The sequence below is a fragment of the Symphalangus syndactylus genome, chromosome 5, assembly GCF_028878055.3.
Source record: "Symphalangus syndactylus isolate Jambi chromosome 5, NHGRI_mSymSyn1-v2.1_pri, whole genome shotgun sequence".
Classification (NCBI taxonomy): domain Eukaryota; kingdom Metazoa; phylum Chordata; class Mammalia; order Primates; family Hylobatidae; genus Symphalangus; species Symphalangus syndactylus.
Window position 1 is genome coordinate 122,647,692 of NC_072427.2, and position 23,675 is coordinate 122,671,366.

Sequence of the window (23,675 nt, forward strand, 5' to 3'; positions counted from 1 at the left end):
TTGTATAATTAGATTACATAGCACCATAAACATTGCTTTGAGCATATATTATTTAGCAGGTAATGTGCTTGTCCTTTGATAGAGGGTGATAAAAAAGATGAATAAGACATGGAACCTACCCTTATAGGTACCTTATCAATGCATATAAAAGTATTTTTATTTGTATTAATTTATATGTTTAAAGAGTGTTATTTCTTACTGGGTTTATCTCTTATGGAACAATAAATCCAAAAGCTGTTTTCTCAAGTAGATTTTCAGTTACACTTGTGAAGGAATTAGTTTTTGTTTGAATTTGCATTTCATCTACCATAATAATTTATTTTAAATTGGATCATGTTTTAAAAAGTCATCTATTTTCTTAGTTTGATTGAAAGAGGCTGTTGAAATGAAGTATCACATGGTGCTGGCCAGCGAGTGACATACATAAGACAGTGCTGGCTTCACAAAAGCCCTCTCATAACTTTGGGGTTCTGTTTCCTAATGAGTTCTCTTCTATGTTTTAATAACTTTTTGGTGTCCAGAGAGAAAGGGCATGGGAAATTATCTTTGGTTCCACTAGAGATGAGAGAGAAACACCTAATCTCTTCCATTTCACTATACTAAAATTCTTTGCAGAAAGATGCTTGAAATTATTGTAGAGACTGAATCTTTGCTGCTTGTTATGAATATTGCAGGGCATAAGCCTTCCATTCGTAGGTTTATCAGCTTTTATGATTGGGAGCGATAGGGAGGCAGCATTGCAGTCCTTAGTCCTAGGTGTGGTCTAGAATTTATCCTGTATTTAAGTCACTTTGGAATAGAAGTTTTTTTCTCAGACAGGATACACTATATATTTTTAAATCTCCCATAGCCATAGTGCAGAGATATAAATAGAAGTACGGATAAGAGATGTCTTCTGCCTTTCAAACTCTTCCCAAGTTCATGTGCTGCTTTAGCTTTATTCACATAGAGCAGTCTGTTTTATTACTCAGGATATGGGCTAGGTTAGGATGCCGTCACAAACCACCAGTCACAGAGGACTTCCTAAAGAGAAGCCCCAGGGAGTGTTCCTCTCCACCACCCTTCCCTCACCTCTCTGTGGAATTAGGGGAGAGCAGCTATTCTCTCCACAAAAACTCTTTTTTTCTTGGGTTTCATGACCCTCATGCAGATTTCTTCTTGCTTCTCAGGCTGCTCTGCCTCTGTCTCCTTCATTGCACCCCGGTGGTGGAATTTCCCCCTGGCTCAGTCTTTTGCACTTTTCTCTCTGTTCACTTTGTTCCTCAGAGAACTCCTCTATCTTGGTTTCTTTTCATCTCTATGGAGATTACCTTTAAAACTATGGTGTTTATTGTGAAATCTTTTCTAAACAATATACGTTACTTCCAACTGTTGCTGATTTCGATCTAATAGTTTTATCAATATATCTTTAGATTGCATAGAATGAGAAAACCTGGGAATTAGAAGAATCTTCGAAGTCAGTTTTTCCAGCTTTATTTCTACTTTGACAATCTGTTTCTATAGCGCTGATGAATATTTTCCTTGAATATTGCTCTGACAAGTAGCTCAGATATCTAATTTGGGAGATGTCTAATTCTCTTTCTTTTTCTTTTTTTTTTTTTTTAAGAAACAGGGTCTCACTCTGTCACCCAGGCTGGAGTGCAGTGGTGATCATAGCTCACTACAGCCTCAAACTCTTGGGCTCAAATGATCCTCCCACTTCAGCCTCCCAATTAGCCAGGTCTACAAGTGTGCCACCACACGTGGCTAGTTTTTTAATTTTTTGTAAAGACAGGGTCTCATTATACTGTTCAGGTTTGTCCTGAAGGCCTGGCCTGAAGTAATCTTTCAGCCTGGGCCTCCTAAAGTGTTACGATTACAGGTGTGAGCCACTGCACTCAACCTCATTATCTGTTTTGACAGTACATTCAACCATATGTTAACAGAATTTCCGATCCTTGCAAAGTTTACTTTCTGTTCTGAATTTTGGAATAACAGAGTATTTATTCTGCCATCTACCTTAAAAATAATCAAATATTTGAAGATGTCTCTCATTTTGCCACATGCTCTCTTTCTTTTGCTAACATTCTCTCTCTCTTTCAGTCTCTGATTTTTTGGGTAGACACCTGCAAATTTCCTCTAGTATATGACATGGTTCATAGTTTTTAGACTCTCAGTATCTTACCTGTAATATGAGCTTCACCAGGGAAGGGCTGCTATCTTTCTCATTTTTGACCCTGCAACATGTAGTATGGTGTGTGTCACTTTGTTCTAGAATCTGGACATCTATTGAGTAGATGTTTGAATGAACACATCATGGTCACAAAACGTTTTGATGCTCTAGGCTTCTCCAGTGGCTTCTATATTGCTCACAACTGGGTTCGGTTGAACCCAGTTTTCAAGATGTAGTCTGACTTAACTTGGAATGGAGTGGTACCAGATTCTGCTGATCTGGAATTTGGTTTCCATTGAGATAGTATTAGTAGATTTTGGGAATTTGTACTTATGGCTCACTGAGCTTGCAGTGAAGGCAGAAAAACCATGAAAGGGTCTTGAGTCAGGTGTTATGTTTCTGTATTTATTAAGTTGGTGTAGAGTCATTGAATTAGTCAGGATTCTCTAGTAAAACAGAATGTATATGTGTATATATATACACACACACACACACATATATACAAATATGTATATATAATAATATACAATATATAATAATATAAAAATATATAAACACATATATGTGTATATATGTGTATATATATGTGTATATGTGTATATATGTGTATATACACCTATATTTGTATATCGGTGTATATATACATATATGTATGTGTCCAAATATATACATATATGGACATATGTATGCATTTATATATATTCATGTATATAAATACTATATGGATTTGTCTTATATGATTATTGATGCTGAAAAGTCCTGATTTGCAGTTGACAAGCTGGAAACCCAGGAGAGCCAGTGGCATGATTTCAGTCCAAATGCCAGCACGCTTGAGACCCAGGAAGAGCCAATGTTTTAGTTTGAGTCTGAAGGCAAGAAAAAACTGATGTCCCAGCTCAAAGGCAAGAGGAGTTCCTTCTACTCAGCCTTTTTGTTCTATTCAGGCCTTGAGCTGATTGGATGAATCCCACACACATTAGGGACGGTGATCTGCTTTACGCTGCCTACTGATTAAAATGTTCATCTCATCTAGAAAGAACCTCACAGACACACCAGAACTGTGCTTGACCAAATATCTGAGCACCCTGTAGCCCAGTCAACTTGACACACAAAATTCACCCTCACAGACATACTTTAGTTTATCAAGATATTTTTGAATTTGTGTATTTCTCCTTTTGGTTTTTCAGGTTTTTCTTTATATATATTGAGGCTACATTGTTGGATGCATACAAATTTAGAGTTGTTGTATAGTCCTGGAAGATCAATCTTTTGTTACTATGGGATGACTCTATTTATCTCTAGCCGTGCTTATTGTATTAAAGTTTAATTTATCTGATATGAGTATAATAATACCAGATTTCCTATGGTTAATGTTGCATGTTATATATTTTCACATTTTTTTTTACTTCAAACTCTTCAATATTTTTATATTTAAGATGCTGCATATAGAGGTTTAAAAAATTCAGTTTGATAAACTTTGGCTTTTAACTAGAATATTTAGTCTACTTACATCTAATATAGTTATTGCTATATTTGTATCAGTAGTAAAATACATCCATTATCTTAATATTTGTTGTTATTCATTGATTTTCTTATTGCCTTCTTTTGCATTAATCAAATATTTTTATTATTCTAGTTCCAACAACCTGTTAGCTTGGTAGTCATCATTCCCTTAAACTTCTTTTTGTGGTTACTCTGATTACAACATTAATGTATAGTCGAATGAGTACTTTTACTACTTTATCAACAATATCATGCATTTAGAATATTTTAACTCTTTTAATCAAATTTTTATGCTATCATTACCATGTATTTAATTCTTGGTACATTTTAAAACCAGCAGTGCAACAGTAATAAATAACATGTATTATTGTCAGTACAGTAATTATTTGTGCAGATTTACCCATAATCATTCTGGTATTTTTTATTTTTCTGCATTCTATCTAGAATAGTTTTTCTTCTTTCTTAAGACTTCCTTTTATTTTTTTTTTAAATGTGGGAATGCTGGTAATGAATTCTATCACTTTTTGTCAGTTAGAAAAAATATTTATTTTGGATTTACATTTGAATGTGAATATTTCCACTGGGTGGAGAATTCTATGTTGATACTCTTTTCATCTGGCACTTTAAAGATATCTTTCCATTGCATTCAGGCCTCCAGTGACTTTTTTGAAAAGTAAAGTGACAATCTTATTATTACTTTTTTGAAGATGACATATCTTTTTCCTCTGGCTGCTTCAAAAACTTTGTCTTTGAGCAGTATTACTATTATGTGTCTAGATATAGTTTCTTTTTTTGTCCAGCTTGGGATTCTTAGAAATTCTTCATTTTGTAGTTTGATGTCTTTTGAAAGTTTTGGAAAATTCCCAGTCAGAATATCCTCAGATCATGTTTCTATCCCCTATTCTCTCTGTTCTCCTCAATGAGAATCCAGTTACACGTATGATAAACCTTTAACCGTATATATCTTTTTATGCTCTTTTCTGAAATTTTAAACTTTTCATCTCTCCATATGCAGTTTTCATATTTTCTACTGGCCAGTTTCCAGCTTACTATTACCCTATGTTGCTGTTTCTAATTTTCTCTTCATATGTTGAATTCTGAATTTACTATATATTCAAATTCTAGAGTTTTCATTTGTTTCTTTTACATATATTTCACTTCTTTAGTGAAATTCTCCATCTTGTTATCTTTTTAATGTACATGTTAATCAGTTAAAGTCCAAATCTAATAGTTCTAATATCTGGATCATCTGTTTTAATTTTCTATTTATTTCTTTTTGTTTTCAATAATTTGATATTATCTTCTGCCACAACCACTAATTTGTTATTGAATGCTAGATATTGTAAATGAAAAATTGTAGAGGATCTGGATAATGTCTTCCTTCAGGAGGATTTACTTTACATCTGGGTAGCAGTTAGAGAAGGAGCAGATGGTCTTGATCCAATCAGGGACCGAGATACTTTTGAGGCTGAATTTCAATCTTTATAAGGTTTAATATATTTTCATTGGTTTGTCTCATCAAATATGATCCTTTCGAAGTGAGATGAAAACCTAGTATGTACCAAGACCTGCCCGCCCTGCTAGGCTCTGAACTCTGGTTATTGTCTCTTCTCACTTCTGGGCAGCTTTGGAATTAGCAAATGTTTCAAGGGGAAAGGTACAGAATATCAGGTTTCCTTTAATACATTTCTCTTTTCTTCTGGATCTTGGCTATTTAAATTCTGGCTGTTTTGTTGTTCCATGAGATCTTCAAGTAGCTATGTCTATTTCCTCTAGCATTTATAGTTATTCTTAGCAGGTGGGTTGGTCCTGACACAAGTTACTACATTATATAGGAAGCTGAAGTCACAAATTAATTTTTAAATAATCTGTTTTATGTTTATAAGAATACATTAAATATTAGTATTTTATAGTTATTAGATGATTATTTGAATACCTCAGGAAGATGTATGAGTAAGAAATGAACAAAATGAATAATAAAGTTGAATAAGAAAATGGTCAATCAATATATTAATTAGTCTTCCCTGCTAGAATGAACTAAACTTTAGTCAGGACACATACACAAATGTAAATCTATTTGGAAATGCTTCAAACTACAGTGAAAAATAAAATGATTAAATACTTAAAATAACATTCTACATTGGATACATTCATTGGGCTTAGAACATATTTCCAAATGCTTTTTTCTAACTCTGTTTCTTCATTATTTATGATTTCCAAGTATACAATCTAATTGTCATATTTTGGTTTTATAAAAAAAAGTTTAAGTAAAAAATTTCATCCATAGAATTATACTTTATTGTAAAATGCTTTTAAGTCCCTTCCATAGAACCATTATCACGGAACACCCCTTTGATCCAGTATTTGAGCCAGTATCTGACATATGGGGTAAGCACTTAATGAATGATATCTGTCATTGTATTAGGCTGAGTATTGTCAGTCAATACTATTTGAATTAGAGTACCCCAGGGGACCTAGTTCTCATCTAATGTTGCTCTCACAATTTGTCCAAACAGAACTTCTTAACATAAAAATAATTATAATTTTTAAATTTCTGGACTTAATTTTGAAATCTGGACTCTCTTTTGATGGCAGAATGAAATCTTAAAGCATGTGAGGTAATCTCAAATGTGCTATTTTCTTTTTTTTTAAAGCACCTAAAAGAGAGCTAACCAAATATAATATTTTCTATGAATAAAAGTACTCTTAATAACTCAGAAATTAAAAGCCTACTGTGAATTGTAAATTTACCGTTTACGTGGTGAAAAAGCTAATTTAAACATCACATTTCAGGCCAAGTGAGGTGGCTCATACCTGTAATCCCCGTACTTTGGAAGGCCAAGGCCAGAGAATCTTTTGAGCCCAGGAGTTTGAGACCAGCCCTGGTAACACAGGGAAATCCCATCTCTTGAAAAAAAAAAATCACATTTCAGTAATTTTGGGTAGTATGATCTTGTTTCACGGTAGTAGTGCTGATTGTCTTATGAAAAATAAAAAATATTGACTAGTCATTCATTCACTTTTTAAAAAACGAAACAGAAATGTATTCTTCACAGTTCTAGAGATGGTGAAATCCAATCAAGTGGTCAGCAGATTCAGTATCTGGTGAGGCTTGCTTCCTTGTTCATAGACAGCCACGTTTTTACTGTATCCTCACATGGCAGAAGGGATGAGGGAGCTTTCTGTGGTACCTTTGACAGGGGCAGCACTAATTTCATTTGTGAGGCTTCTGCCTTCATGACCTAATCACCTCCCAAGGTCCCACCTCTAAATTGCATCACATAGGGAATTAGATTTTTATTATTTTATGTAAGTTCTGGGATACATGTGCAGGATGTGCAGGTTTGTTACATAGGTAAGTGTGCGCCATGGTGGTTTGCTGTACCTATCAACCTGTCACATAGGAATTAATCCCAGCATGCATTAACTGTTTTTCCTGATGCTCTCCCTCTCCCGGTTCCCCTATCTCACAGGCCCCAGTGTGTGTTCTTCCCCTCCCTGTGTTCCTGTGTTCTCACTGTTCAGCTCCCACTTATAAGTGAGAACATACGATGTTTGGTTCTCTGTTCCTGTTTTAGTGTGCTGAGGATAATGGCTTCCAGCTCCATCCATGTCCCTGCACAGGACATGATCTCATTCCTTTTTATGGCTGCATAGTATTCCATGATGTATATGTACCACATTTTCTTTATCCAGTTTATCATTGATGGGCATTTGGGTTGATTCTATGTCTTTGCCATTGTGAATAGTGCTGCAATGAACATACATGTGCATGTCTCTTTGTAATAGAATGATTTATATTCCTTTGGGTATATACCTAGTAATGGGATTGCTGGGGCAAATGGTATTTCTGCCCTTAGGTCTTTGAGGAATTGCCATACTGACTTCCACAATGGTTGAAGTAATTTATATTCCCACCAACAGTGTAAAAACATTCCTGTTTCTCGAGATCGCGCCATTGCACTCCAGCCTGGGAGACAGAGTGAGACTCTGTCTCAAAAAAAAAGAAAGAAAGAAAAAGTTCCTGTTTCTCCATAGCCTCACTAGCATCTGTGGTTTCTTGACTTTTTAATAATTGCCATTCTGTCTGATGTGAGATAATATCTCACTGTGGTTTTTATTTGCCTTTCTCTAATAATCAGTGATGGTGAGCCTTTTTTCATGTTTGTCACCCACATAAATGTCTTCTTTTGAGAAGTTCATGTCCTTTGCCCACTTTTCAATAGGGTTGTTTGCTTTTTTCATGTATATATGTTTAAGTTCCTTATAGATTCTGGATATTAGATCTTTGTCAGGTGGATAGATTGCAAAAATTTTTTCCCATTCTATAGGCTGTCTGTTCACTCTGGTGATAGTTTATTTTGCTGTGCAGAAGCTCTTTAGCTTAATTAGATCCCATTTGTCAACTTTTACTTTTGTTGCAATTGCTTTTGACATTTTTGTCATGAAATCTTTGCCCATGCCTATGTCTTGAATGGTATTGCCTAGATTTTCTTTTAGGGTTTTTATAGTTTTGGGTTTTACATTTGAGTCTTTAATCCATCTTGAGTTAATTTTTGTATAAGGCATAAGGAAGGGGTCCAGTTTCAATCTTCTGCATATGGCTAGCCAGTTCTCCTAGCACCCTTTATTAAATAGAGAATCCTTTCCCCATTGCTTGTTTTTGTCAGGTAACCAAAACAGCATGGTACTGGTACAAAAACAGACACATAGACCAATGGAACAGAATAGAGAACTCAGAAATAAGACTGCACATCTACAGCCATCTGATCTTTGAGAAACCATTCATTCACTTATTGATTGATCTATCCATTCATCTATCTAGCCATCCATTCATCTATCCATCATTCTGTCCATTTCAGAAATATATACTGAACATTGATTATGTGCTAGACACTGTTCCAAAGGTTGCAGGTACAGTTGTGAACAAAACAGGCTTAAAGAAATAAAAAGCCCTCAACCTGCATGGAGCTCACATTCTGGTCGGGGGGCGGGGCAGAAAGACAATCAACAAAATAAATGAATAAATAATCTTCCACATTGGGTGGGAGTGTGCTGCAGTTTCAAAAAGGATAACCACGGAAGGCTGAATTAAGAAGACATATTTGATTGCAGATTTGAAAGAAGTGAGGTGGCAGCCATGTAGATATTTAAGCGATAAGCATGCCAGGCGCAGAGGGAACAGTAAGTGCAAAGGCCCTGAGATGAGAATGGACCTGGTGTGGTCAAGGAATAAGAGGCCACTGAGGCTGGAGTTGAATGAAGATGGGGGACGGTGGTTGTCAGGGCTGGACCGAGGGTTTTTTTTTTTTTTTTTTTTTCTGTTTTTGTTTTTTTTAGAGGGAGTCTCGCTCTGTCACCCAGGCTGGAGTGCAGGGATGCAATCTCGGCTCATTGCAACTTCTGCCTCCCGGGTTCAAGCAATTCTTTCCAAGTAGCTGGGACTACAGATGCCCGCCATCACGCCCAGCTAATTGTATTTTTAGTAGAGGTGTGGTTTCGCCATGTTGGTCAGGCTGGTCTCGAGCTCCTGCTCAGGTGATCCACCCCCCTTGGCCTCCTAAAGTGCTGGGATTACAGGTGTGAGCCACCGTGCCCAGACTGGATCTAGGTTTTTTGAGGCCTTAAGCTAATATAAATACAAAATACAAAATCAGGTATAATAAAAAATATTCATTTAGAGTGAGAAAATCTCTATAAATTATAATTTTGGAAATTTGAAAAATACCCCAAACATCCCCAAATTCAGAAAACCAACACAATGTCTTCATTTTGCTGAATGTGCCTTTATAATATGTTTTCTTTATTTATTTTTGGCCTTTTATTTTTGATTGCCTCTCATATAACAATTATTTTGTTACAAAATTTTCTAAAGAGAGACTTAGATAATTCAGTTTTTCCTTTGGTATAGTTAATTAACATTAATTTAAGAATTATGGTAGCTTAGAAAAAATTTTCACCTTTGTGACTTCACAATGTCACATAAACATTTAGAATGGTCAACCTTGGAAAAACTTCCGCCAAGTTTCTTTCATATATGAACTGTTACAGATATACTTGCCATAAGTAGTGCTGCTATAAGTAGGTTTATGCTCTATAAGCACAGGAATTCTAATGCATTTTATTCTGTGAAATTCCCATGAAAAAAGAAAAATATGTTTATTATACTTACTAAGTATAATAAGCATATCATGTCATACATGTATGCATCAACTCCTAGTCAAAACAGAATTTATCACCGCTCAAGAATATGAGGAGTGTATATATATATTATATATCAAATATATAAACTAAAAAAAGGACTATGCAAATATATATTTGATATATATAGTATACATATACACTCCTCATATTCTTGAGTGGTGATAAATTCTGTTTTGACTAGGAGTCAAACAACAATATGATATGTTTATTATATATAATAAAATAATCTATATCATTATATATAAAATGAAATATGTAATAAAATGTTTAACATATAGATACATACATATACATATACAAATACATATACATATACATTTACTTGATACTCCTCGTACTCCTGATGGAAGATATATTCTCTTTTGACTAGGAGTTGTTGAATACTAAATCTTACACATATAATTTTACACGTCTGATGATTGGGAGAATTCTGCACAGGCTAACTTCTAGCTCTATATTTCAAACCTCCAGTCTCTTCCACAATCCACACACTTCTAGTGCCAGGTGCTGTAGGATGTGATCATGTTGCTATGTGACCTCAGGCCCTAGATTCTTATGTTACGGCACTGCGTGGATCTGTATTCCTGACCACCAATAACTGAACTCCATATAGAAGTAACTGTGAATCACATACATAAACTCCAGGAAACACAAACTCATGTAGTTGCACCTGACTGCCCCTTATCTGGCTCCCAGCAGTGCCATCTGATATGAGGCAAAGTGCGATGGAAGGAATGTTAAAGTGGAGGAGATGATGGTCTTAGCCCCCTGTGGCTAAAATATTTGACTTTTATAAACTGAAAAAAAAGGACTATGCAAACACATTTCTAGTGCTACTCCTTGGGATGAACTGTGCAAGTGAGGTGAGCTGAAGCTTGTTTAGCTTCATGGTAAGTTGGCCTCTGCTGGTGATGTGAGGCCAGGGAGGTAATGGGGTAGATGTGTAAAGATTAGGCAGGGCCCTGAAGGCCTTGGTAACAACTGGCTTCTGTGTCTTCAGATGAAGAGCTAGTGGATGGCCTTGAGTAGAAGAGAGAGATAAGACTTGCGTTAGGCAAAATAATACCCCTTGCTCCAATGACGTCCCAGAACCTGTGAATACATTACCTTACAAGGCAAAAGGAACTTTGTGGATGTGCTTAAGTGAAGGGATCTTGAGGGTGGTGAGAATATCCTGAATGGTGGAGGTAGGCCCAGTGTAACTGCAGGGATCCTTATCAGAGGGAGGCAGGAGGGTCAAGGTCAGAGAATGAGATGTGACAATGAAAGCAGAGGTTGGACTGTTGTGGGCCATGAGCCAAGGGATGTGGGCAGCTTTTAGAAGCTGGAAAGTCAAGAAACAGATTCTTCCCTAGGGTCTCTAGAAGGAACTCAGCCCTACTGACACCTTAATTTTAGCCCTGTAAGACCTTTTTCAGACTGCCGACTTTCAGAACTGTAAGATAATGTTTATGTTGTCTTATGCCACTAAATTCATGGTAATTTGTTAGAGCAGCAGTGGAAAACTGATAGAATTCTGAAAGGAGCATTCTGGCTGCTCATTGAGAATAGATGGTAGGGCGAAGGGGCAGAAGCATTGAGACTAGAGGGGAGGCTATTGCAGTAGCCTGGGCAGCGGGGATGGTGGCTTGGACCAGGGTGTGTGCAGAGGAGGCCTGAGAAGTGGCCGATTCTGAACATTTACCACCTTTCTTTTCTGCCTCAAATCCTGGCCCCCTTGTATCTCTTTTTAAAGCCTTATTACCGGAATGTGTCGTAAATAGGTAAATAAAGTGAGGCTCCTATTTTTTTGTTGGTCTTTTCACACTTGGACTGGTATTAGAAGGAACAGCTGAGATGAGACTGTGGTGATGTCCTCTTTTAGTGTCCATATTTTTTACCCCATCTTAGATGGCAGACTGCCTCCACCAAATTCCTTTTCATTACATCACTGTGGTGTAGTTTGGGTCAGGTGCCTGGCAAAATAACCCTGCACACTCCATGGTTTGTATATGGCTACGTAAAGCTCCCTTCAGAGCTGCCTGGGACAGGCAGGGATGCTTTTTGGCCACCCGTCTGGATGTGAGGTTCCTTTTCTCCAGTTGCCGTGGCTCTCTGGCCTCTCTTCTGCGTCCTTGCCGTGCACATATCTGTGGGCATGAAAACACTTTGAAGGCAATCATTGTCTTGTTTGTCTTTGTTTTGTCTTTGCTGACTAGCTATTCTAGCTAGATGAGCAGCTCTATTAGCCTTGCTCAAATGAGCTCAATAAATATTTTTGGGATAAATCACTTTACCTTGGCTCTAGTAAATTTTATTTGCCATATGGATTCAGGGAGCTGAGATGCAGAAACCAATATGTATTAAAGGAACTCAGTTTATAGCCTCATGCATCTTGAAATGACAAACATGAATTGAAAGCTTCCTGTGCAAGCCCTGCGGTATCAAGCAGAGAAGTGCTCTCTTCAGAGCTCTTTCTTGCCTGTCTTTCTTTTATGCCTGGAGTTGTTTCCTCTCATTTTATGACAGGAGGCTTTCTTGGCCAACGCTTAGGTGGCCAGCCTGAGTTTCACAGAGAAAAATTAAATGTCCTCTAGCTTCTAGACTCTTACAATCTTTGGGGCAGATGCTGATTTTTTTTTTCTCTTTGAGTAGAGATGATACAGAAAGAAAGAAATGACTATTTCTCATCTTTAGAGAAAGCATTCTATATGGTCCAGTCCATAAAAATGCATTTTTTTTTGCTATAGATAATCAAATCGTAAAAGAGTGCAGATAGAAAAGAACAGATTAGAACAGGCACATGTAAGAAAAGTTTCCAAGAAAGCAGTCAGTTTTGGACAGGAGTATTCTTAGCGAACTGCCCAAAGTGTCCAAGGAGAGAGGAAACAGACCCTACAGGAAGGCCTTCCCAGTGCAGCAGAGACCAACCCTGGAGATGATGAAGCATGGGAAGTGATTGGACCTCGAGGTTGTTTGGGATGGGGTGTGTGATTTGATGTACATCTGGAGTATTGCATTTGATGAGAGGGCTCTTCCCCCTCTCTTTGACCTTTGGACTAAGGCACACACCAATTTGCTGTTTCCCAGTCATCTATGCACTGTACCACCACTATCTTCTTATATCTAGAATCTTCTCCGAGCTTCTTTTATAAGGGAGGAAGTTCTGTGTTTGCATTCTGACTCTACTGCATAATCTTGCTAGGACTCTGTTTCTTCCCCTGTAAAGTAGGGCTGATAACAGTATGTACCTAATGGGATTGTTCTGAGGATTAATAATGTGTGTGAAACACTTCATGTAGTATCTAGCTTGTAATAAGTGCTCAATTAATGTTAGCTGTTACTATTATTATCATAATAAGTCTTAAATCTCTAGTCATGAATCTTTACTTATAGAAAGCTACATGCTGAGGGTTTATATGCAGATTTTATTAATTTTATGTGTAATTTGTATAATCCAGTTCATGTATCCTAGAAAAGGAATGAATAATGAATCGGTAAAAATTTTACATTTCTTTGTGAAGGTATAGTGAGCCCTGGAAGGAATAAAGCTCTCAAATCAAATTTTCCAGCTATCTGGACCTGATGAGCAAATTGGCTCAGCCAAGAGAACAACAAACCCAAGGCCCTTTAGTATTTGTTTGAATCCCCTAACTTTGTTTCCAAGCTCTCTTGTGAGGAAAGCATAAAAAAATTGTGGGAAGAGTTTTTTTTTTCCTTCTATTCTCTTTGGTTTTCTGCTTAAATGTCAATAAGTCCCAGAAGCTGCAGGTCACCACTGGGTTTCAATAGGAAACCCCAACTCGGGACACATTTTTCAATTGTATCAGAATGTGTTCTTGGAGTCAACTCAGGAAATCTTGGAGGCTGAGGGACTCTTTTTCTTTAAAGCTCTCCCCACTCATTGTTCTTTCCTCATGTCTTTAATGAATTGCTTTGGCTTCCAACTACATGGACCAGATTATGAAGAATGAAAGAAAATTAGGAAAGGAAGAAGCTTAAGTTATTGATTTAGCTTGAGGAAATTTTTCAGAGATTTCTGACCCAACCCAAAAAACCCACAGTCACCCTAAACCCCAAATGACACTTCACGTTTGGAGACATTCTTCAGCTTTTGGATCGGTACCAGTCTTGCTCAGGAAATATCAGTCTCTATCACTGTTTTATATAGGGACCCCGAATGCTCCATGGTGCTTCATCATTTCATGATTTTGAGGGTCTACAGCCAAGTGCCTGAGGCTGTTTTCTAAACCACATTTGGTGAAGGACAAAATGCTCTGGAGTTAATTAAAGACTGTTGTATTTGTTAATTAGGGATTCATACTTGCTGTGATCGCTCGTGGGTCTAGTGGAAACTTGCTAACTCTTCCCTTTACTCTTGCTCTTATTAGCAGAGCTCATGCGTTCACTACCTAATCTTAAATACTAAGGTGTTACAAATTGTTCACAAACTGATTTTTAGGAAAAGGTTGTAAATGGCCTGTTTTCTTTTGCCTACTGGAAGTGGAAGTTGGATAATGTATAATTTATTATATTATGATGGAGAAGAGGCCAGGTTAGGAGTTGGGTGTTGCCTTTGAGGACCTGGAGTAGAATCAATGGGCATTTGCCAATTTCCATTGAAAATATTGAACAAATTGCTTCAAGATCTTCTTGGGAAATAATCATATTAGCAAATTTAAGACTGACTATTCAAGCTTGAGTGATTTCCTTTTTTGCCCGTTTACTATTTTTCAGTTTTTTTAAAAAAGGATTTTTCTGGTATTTTTCTGTTTACAATGTATTTTCCATATATTTCCTCATTAAATGATTATAACACACGGTGGCATTATTTTACTGAGAAACCATAAGTAAGGAGAGGTATGAGTTAAAATGTACTTGTATAGGTACTTGCAGAAGGATCATTGGCTCTTGTTGCCTCATGGTCCAAGCGTCTTTTTCTTTTATGAGGACTTTTTTTTTTTCTTGAGACGGAGTCTCACTCTGTCCCCCAGGCTGGAGTGCAGTGGCGTGATCTCGGCTCACTGCAAGCTCCGCCTCCCAGGTTCAAGCCATTCTCCTGAGTCAGCCTCCATAGTAGCTGGGACTACAGGTGCCTGCCACCATGCCTGGCTAATTTTTTGTATTTTTTGTAGAGATGGGGTTTCACCATGTTAGCCAGGATGGTCTTGATCTCCTGACATCCTGATCTGCCCGCCTCAGCCTCCCAAAGTGTTGGGATTACAGGCGTGAGCCACTGCGCCCGGCCTATGAGGACTCTTTCATTAAACTCTCATTTTTTTTTTTTTTTTTGAGACTGAGTCTTGCTCTGTCGCCCAGGCTGGAGTGCAGTGGCGCGATCTCGGCTCACTGCAAGCTCCGCCTCCCGGGTTCACGCCATTCTCCTGCCTCAGCCTCTCCCAGTAGCTGGGACTACAGGCGCCCGCCACCACGCCCGGCTAATTTTTTTGTATTTTTAGTAGAGACGGGGGTTTCACCATGGTCTCGATCTCCTGACTTCGTGATCCGCCTGCCTCGGCCTCCCAAAGTGCTCGGATTACAAGCGTGAGCCACCGCGCCCGGCCTAAACTCTCATTTTTATGGGTCCTAAAAATCTTCCTAACAGGGGAACAACACCTTAATTGAACTTAAAAGTTTCTAGCAGGGAGCCAGACATGGTGGTTCATGCCTGTAATTCCAGTACTTTGGGAGGCCAATGTGGGAGGATTGTTTGAGACCAGGAGTTCGAGACCAGCCTGAGCAACATAGTGAGACCCTGTCTCTACTTATTAAAAAAAAAAAAAATTCTAGCAACATAGTATTATGTCCCTATCATCTTTTAAACTTGTTTCTTAGTGATCTGATTACACTTTTGGATGTTCTGTCTGTATCTCCCCTTTCCAAATGGAAAGACAAGCATAAGTGGATATAGTTTTGTTTTTAATCATAAACCAGGAGTGACTTTAACAAACCATCAGCCCTATGAGATAATTCTTTTTTTTGCAGGGAAGTTAGGAGCTATAGATTAATTATTCTGAAACTGGGTTATTCTTTTTGATACATGTTCCCTAATATTTAACTGATTTATAAATGTTTACTTCCTAAAATAAATGAGATATCCTCATTTAATTATCTTGGAGAATATAACTGGAAGTACATGGCTCAAAGATAAGCATCCAATGAGTGCTTCATTGCTATCCTATTTGGTTGAGGAAGGCATCAAATTATATTGGATTTTATGATTTTGGGGGATTTAAGGTTATTTTCATCATCCTATATGGAGTAGCACTTTGAAGGCTTACTTATCTATTTTTCTATATTCTGGAGCAGATTCAAAACAAATGTCTAAGAGATTTCTGCCTCTGCTGACGGCTGTTATCTTGGATCACTAGAATGACAAAGGATGGCTTCCTTCCTATCCAGGCACACGTTTCTGTTAGGTTCCTCAGGTGTCAAAAAATGATACAAATGCTATTGCCAACTTGATCTTCTTTTGGTTCTTGTACTCAGCCAGCAATACAGTGTAGCAGCATTCCAGGTATGTTCCAGGAAGTTCAATCTCAAGTTCATGGTCACATAGTATTTATTACAGTGAAGTTGATAGAAATAAGAATGATTACTCAACAAACACATAGCTTATGCATTCATTCAAATATCCCAAAATATAGTCCTGGGTTTAATCAGATCGACAGAGAATGAGTACAGAGACCCTATCGTAGGCCCCTCTGAATTGTGTCCTGAGATAATATCCTTAGGGTTGTTACAAAACATAGCACCAAAAACCTTATTTTATGTTCTTTATATCAAATAATGACTTCCTTATGAGGATTTCTTAGGTAAATTAATGCCTGAGGCAAGAATTACTAATAATTGTACTTTTCCTGAGAAATTGGTTATTACCTACCAGAACTACTAATAATTGTACTTTTACTGATAAATTGACTTTATTACCTCACAGACTTTGTAAAATAAAGGGCAATAGACAGGCATTCCTTTATTCTGTGGCATTTGTGACACACCTGGATCAGGTGTGGGGGTCGTTGGATTAGCCATTTTTATTATTGTTCTTGACTCTGGTTGATTATCATTCTTCCTTCTGTATCTTCTTCCACTCTACTGTACTTTAAACATTTAAACAAGTATTTTTCCTGTTGTACATTCTTTTTTGTAAAATTTTTTATTTTAATTTTTGTGAGTACATAGTAGTTGTATCTATGGGTTATACATTGGATATTTTGGTACTGACATGGAGTATATAATAATCACATCATGTAAAATGGGGTATCCATCCCCTCAAGCATTTTCCTTTGTATTAGAAACATCCAATTATACTTTGTTATTTTTAAGTGTACAATTAAATTATTATTGACTATAGTCACCCTGTTTTGCTGTCAAATAGTAGGTCTTACTGTTGTACATTCTTGAGTAGCTGTTTTGCAGATGGTCGTTGTCTGTAAACACTTTTGCAGAGATGTCTTTATTTCCCCTTCACACTTGATTATTTGGCTGGGTATAGAATTCTAAGTTTCAAAATATTTTTCTTTAAAACTGAAAATAATCACTCCAATGTCTTCTAGCATCCTTACTGCTGATGAGAGATGTCGTATTGGTCTAATTCTTATGTTTCAGGTTAACCATTTTTTTTTTTCTTTTGGAAGTTTTTGGGATTATCTCCTTGTCCTTGGAGCTCAAAGTTTTATGAAGGTTTGTGGGTTCATTCTCATTCATCCTGATTGGTACTTGGTGGCCCTTTCACTTTGAAGAGCTCCATCTTACTATGGAGCAGAGCAGTTTTCTTCTATTTATTTGATTGTTTTCACCTATCCATTGTCTATGTTCCCTTACCCTAAGTTTTTTTTTTCACATTTTCCTCCTGTTTTGTCATTTTGATATATATTTTGCGAGATTTATCCAATCTGTTCTTCCCTCTTGTCCATTCTACTTTCCAGTGTGTCCAATAAATATTTTTAATTTCTAGGGACTTTTTCTTGTTCTCTGTTTTCTTTGTTTATATTAGCTTGTTCTTGTTTCATGGATGCCATGTCTTCTTAAATATCTTTGAGGTGCTGGGTACGGTGGCTCATGCTGGCAGTCCCAGCTATTCAGGAGGTTGTGGTGAGAGGACTGTTTGAACCCAGGAGTTCGAGACTGCAGTGAACTACAATTGTGCCACTGCCTACCAGCCTGGGTGACAGAGTGGTATGCAGTGGCACAATCTCAAAAAAAAAAAAAAAGCATCTCTAAAAAACCTATATATCTATGTATATATATTCAAGGCACTAATTAGAATTAAAAAGAGAAACCAATCCCCTTTTTCTACCTGTATTCAGCATTATTTCTTCTTGTTGGATCCCTCTTTTTTGTGCTCTTGGTTTTTCTCAGCTGTTACTGGTTTGTATTTATAAATAAAGGACTAGATAAATTAGTGCCATCGCAAGGGTCTTTTTCCCTGCCAGGCCTCTCCTTTGAATAGGAGTGAGCAGCCTGCTGACAGAGGCTTTTCTGTGGGTTAGTCAGGCAGTCTGGCAAATCCCACAGTGGCCCCAGTCAGGCAGGCTTTACTAGGGGCCAAGTTGGCTATAGCTGCTGTAGAGTGGCAGAGCTCTTCCTTCTCAGGCCTGAATACTCACCCTTGGTTTCCTTGCCTGATGTGTTGCCTACTCTCTTTGTGGGCAAAGAATGGGGTGCGGGAGATCCCAACTGGTTCAGTTATTTTTTTTTAATTACTCTAAGGTGGTAATATAATTTATCATAAAATGGAGACACTTTTGAGAATGAAAGGGGAAGCTATCAATTATTTTGACAAGATAATAGGCATAACCTGGGCCTGTCACCCTGTCCATAACATACTCTCAATCTTCGTATTTACTGACTCTGAGTTTAGAGCTGCTCTGGGCTCACTGGGAAGATCACTCTTCTAATTCTTTTGGCTAGAGTTATTTCTATCTTTTTTCTCCCAGTCAAAATGATCTCATCTGCTTTCTATTTTATTTTCTAGGCTTTCTTCAAAATTTATGAACCTCTGCTAGGCACTACTCTTGTTTTCCAGCACTGTTATGTTTTTAATCTTAAAAAATGTATTCTGTAATTTCAGAGGGACCTGAGAAAGAAAGGAGGAAAAAGGCAGACTCAACTTGCCATCTTAAACCAGAAGCTCTTTTAGCAATTTTAGTCCACTTTAAACATGCTGACTTACTATATTTTATACATCCTTATATATTGCCTTACTCCTTTTTGGAACTGGATAAATTCAATGATAATTGTGCAGATGTGAGCTCACACTGGTAAATCATCAACCCCTTGGTGACTAATTTCCTTTCATTCCTCTTACATATGGAAGGATCCCATGATGCCTATGAAGTATCAGGCATTAGGTCATTGAACCTCTGAGCTATTCTCAATGGGAATAGTTATGGGGGATTTGTCTTCAGCTTCCTCTTTTTCCAGGATGTGATTTATTGCCAAAAGGTCTTTATATCCTCTCATACACTGTGGTAGCACAGAGAAGAAAGTTAATTCCTGCAAAGATAATTCAAGTGTAGCATAGTCAGGTTAAAGACAGAAAACTGTAGCAATTTAGAACCAAAGCCAGTATTTTGCAGAACTTAATGAAGGGATGCTAAATTTTCTGCCAGAATTAATCCAGGAAGACTTAGTTCAGAAAGATGATAATTAATAGAAGTAACAGAGGTAACGATTAAGACTTACTAAGAAGGATTTAGAAGCAAAAGTGGGCTTCCTGGCTCTAATCAGGTTTTGTGGGACAAGAGCAATTTGGATACCTGAAAGAAGGTCCAAACTGACCTACCGTGGAAACTACTTGGCTGCTTTGGGAATGGGCTAGTCCCTATCCTTGTGGAGTGTGGTTACATGGAGATGCTGGACAGGATGGTCTCTTTTTTTTCTTTTTTTTTTTTTTTTTGGAGACGGAGTCTTGCTCTGTCGCCAGGCTGGAGTGCAGTGGTGCAATCTCGGCTCACTGCAACCTCCGCCGCCCAGGTTCAAGCGATTCTCCTGCCTCAGCCTCCCGAGTTGCTGGGACTACCGGCATGTGCCACCATGTCCAGCTAATTTTTGGATTTTTTTTTTTTTTTTTTTTTTTTGAGACGGAGTCTCGCTCTGTCGCCCAGGCTGGAGTGCAGTGGCGCAATCTCGGCTCACTGCAAGCTCCACCTCCCGGGTTCACGCCATTCTCCTGCCTCAGCCTCTCCAAGTAGCTGGGACTACAGGTGCCCGCCACCACGCCCGGCTAATTTTTTGTATTTTTTTAGTAGAGACGGGGTTTCACCGTGGTCTCGATCTCCTGACCTCGTGATCCGCCCGCCTCGGCCTCCCAAAGTGCTGGGATTACAAGCGTGAGCCACCGTGCCCGGCCCTAATTTTTGGATTTTTAGTAGAGATGGGGTTTCACCATGTTGGCCAGGATGGTCTCGATCCATTGACCTCATGATCTGCCTGCCTCAGCCTCCCAAAGTGTTGGGGTTACAGGCGTGAGCCACTGCACCCAGCCCAGGATGGTTTCTATGTGGCTCACAGAGTCAAGATTCTGGTGTTTGGAGTGGGTAAAATTAGGTACAGAACTATAGAATTCTACTCTTCGATATGCTTCATATAAATGTGAAATTTTAGAAGGATCATCATCTGAATGTATATGAACTAAGCTAAAGCCAGTTAATATATAATTAATATATCAGATTTTTGTTTTTATGCTATAATCTATAAATTACATGCAGCATACCAGTGGTCCAGGTTAACCTTTTGCCATGCAGAAAGAGCCCTCGCTCCTACCATCCCAGTAACATTTTTTGCTTTCCTGTCAGCAATTTTACTACTTCTGGGTTATGGTGGTGTTATATAAATAAATTATCTAGCTTTTTAAGCATTTAGATTCCTTCACCCTTCAAAATACCACTTTGGGATTTGATGTTTTAATTCTTTTCTTTCAAATTTGGGGCATCAGTAAGAAAGAGAGGATGGTGCTTTTTAGCCAGGGTTTGAGGTGTTTCCTTCAGGTGGGTGGGTGGTTGAGAGGTTGCTTCCTGGTGGGTTCTGGATTGCAAAGTTATAGGTTAGGAGCAAGCCCATTCAGGTATCATCAACTGTTGATGCCAGTCCAATATTGTTCTTATCAGCAATTAGTTGAGCCAGACTAGAAAACAGGAACCATCACAGAGAACTGGCTTTATTAGATAGGCAAGAGGGAAACCATGCAGGTGGTTACTGGACAGACAAAATACCCTACAAATGGTAGAAACTCAGTCATAACCAAAGACAGGGTGTCATTTGTCAGGAGCAGTCCTTAGAGGTGACCTTTAGTCTCGGGAGTTGAACCACCGGGGCTACGGAGAGATTCCGCCTGGACTTTTGGAAAAAATTTGTTTTTACAATTCATGGTGCCTGGCATGCAAGGGGTGGGTGCTAAAATATATTCCTTCCTTCCTTCTCTCCCTCTTCATCTCCCTCATTTTCCTCATCTCCCTTCTGCCTCCAGCTCTTCTTTTCACTTTCCTTTTGCTCTTCCCTCCTGCATCCCCAACATGTGTCTCCAAATTACTTTCCACCATCCAGTCTCCTTTATCTCTGGTTTTTAAGTGCCTTCTCTACACTCAGACTCTTACTGCAATCCCTCCACCTTTTACCACCTGTCACCTACCCAGTTGGAGAATTATGGGATTAAGGGAATTTAATGGTGAGAGGGTCAAGTCACTCGCCATAAGAGTCCAGCATTGACATCTGGTGGTTACCTTGCTGACTCTTTTCTCATAGCTTTCATCATTCCATCCTAAATCTTTGGTCAACTCTGGAAGTACCTCTTCAGTAAACATGGAGGAAGAGCTTGCTACCCTTACTACAAAACTTGTTCTGCTGGTGTTTCTGGGGCACCGTCTTATCCTGCCCTCTGCAAATTTTTATTCTGCACTGTCATAATCCTTAGGTTTGTTGTCCTTTTTATATTATTATTTGTACTGGTGTTTGCATTTGCTTTCAGAAGAGATTTTATTATTTGGTCACTTCCAGCTAAGGGCAGCTCTCAGTCTCCTGATTATGTGTCATTCCTCTTAATATGCCTGGGCTTACAGATACAACCTTTGGTTCTAAGACCATAAGGTCTGTGACCTCACTGGCCACTTCTGTGTGGGTTTTTTTGGCTATGTTATATTTTGTGACTTTGTAGCAACAAACCCCACAAAGCATTCCTTGCCAGGATGCATTTGACTTTGTCAGCTCCTTCTCTTAGGAACCACTTGAAGTTAAGAGAAAGGGTCTTTGCGGTGCTGAAGGGACATAGAAATTGGAGATACATAATGTTTTGCTTTATGGTTGGCATCAGGAGGACAATGAGAAACATTGTAGCTTTCCATCTTGGGACTTTCCAACACATGTTCCAACATGTACACTGGAAAAAGCCAATGCCCTTCAAATTTGAAAGAAAAGAATTCTTGCAGCCTTAACAACAAAGCAACTTAAGTCATGTTTTTTTTAATGAGTTATTTGTTTCTGTGGGCCTACAATTTAATTTCATACCTGATTTCTCTCTCTTTAGAAGTGGAACGGATAGTGAAAGCCAATGACCGTGAATATAATGAAAAGTTCCAGTATGCGGTGAGTGAAACACACATAACACATACATACTGGGATAGGTCTTACTTAAAGACAGTGGGATGCATGTCTTCTAGAACTTTATGAGTTCACCAAAAACTTTCTTCATTGGCCCATTTTAACAGCAAGGTGCCATATGTTTCCATACATGCAGATCTTAGTAATGTTTACAAACGTATTTCTCTCCCACTAAGAGTAGTTGGTATGCTTGTTGTCATGGGAAGATGATAAAATCTCTTCTTTCTCAAGAATTGATGTTTAGCTCATTTTGGTACCTATTTGGTTAGTAGAATACATAGGAATAATATGAAAATGGACCTTTTTGGTAGCACTTAGTGATGGATGTAGTGACGTTAGCTAGTGGTTGATGAATGGCATTTGAGGGATTTTCTCTGAGCAACTCAGGCTGAATGTAGAAAAATATATGGAAGATAAAGTTCCACTCCCGCCATTGTGGAAAACAGTGTGGCAATTCCTCAGGGATCTAGAACCAGAAATACTATTTGACCCAGCAATCCCATTACTGGGTATGTACCCAAAGGATTATAAATAATTTTACTATAAAGACACATGCACATGTATGTTTATTACAACACTGTTCACAATAGCAAAGACTTGGAACCAACCTAAATGCCCATGATTTGGGCATAGACTGGGTAAAGAAAATGTGGCACATATACACCATGGAATACTATGCACCCATAGAAAAGAATGACTTCATGTCCTTTGCAGGGACGTGGATGAAGCTGCAAACCATCATTCTTAGCAAACTAACACAGGAACAGAAAACCAAACACTGCGTGTTCTCACTCTTAAGTGGCAGTTGAACAATGAGAACACAAGGACACAAGGAGGGGAACATCACACAGCGGAGCCTGTCAGGGGCTAGGGAGCTAGGGGAGGGATAGCATTAGGAGAAATACCTAATGTAGATGATGGGCTGATGGGTGCAGCAAACTACCATGGCACATGTATACCTATGTAACAAACCTGCACATTCTGCATGTGTCCCAGAAGTTAAAAAATATATATATATACACATATATATGTGTATCTATATAATATGTGTGTGTGTGTGTGTGTGTGTATATATATGTGTATATATATGTGTATATATGTGTATATATATGTGTGTATATGTGTGTATATATATGTGTATATATATGTGTATATATGTGTATATATATATGTGTGTATATATATATGTGTGTATATATATATGTGTGTGTATATATATATATATATGTGTATATATGAG

At 38.0% G+C, this 23,675-nt stretch overlaps 1 protein-coding gene across 9 annotated transcripts in view; it reads left to right on the forward strand.

The window, feature by feature from the left end:
* The window catches only part of ATP8B4 (ATPase phospholipid transporting 8B4 (putative)), a 319,170-nt gene that overhangs the window by 57,899 nt on the left and 237,596 nt on the right, over positions 1-23,675 (forward strand). For 7 of the 9 annotated variants that reach the window (XM_055279071.2, XM_055279077.2, XM_055279072.2 and 4 more), the window contains one exon: positions 22,362-22,420. The exons of the other annotated variants lie outside the window; for them this stretch is intronic. In XM_055279071.2, the coding sequence (XP_055135046.2) occupies positions 22,362-22,420 (59 nt within the window). The remainder of the gene's footprint in view (positions 1-22,361; positions 22,421-23,675) is intronic. 9 annotated transcript variants of the gene reach the window in all.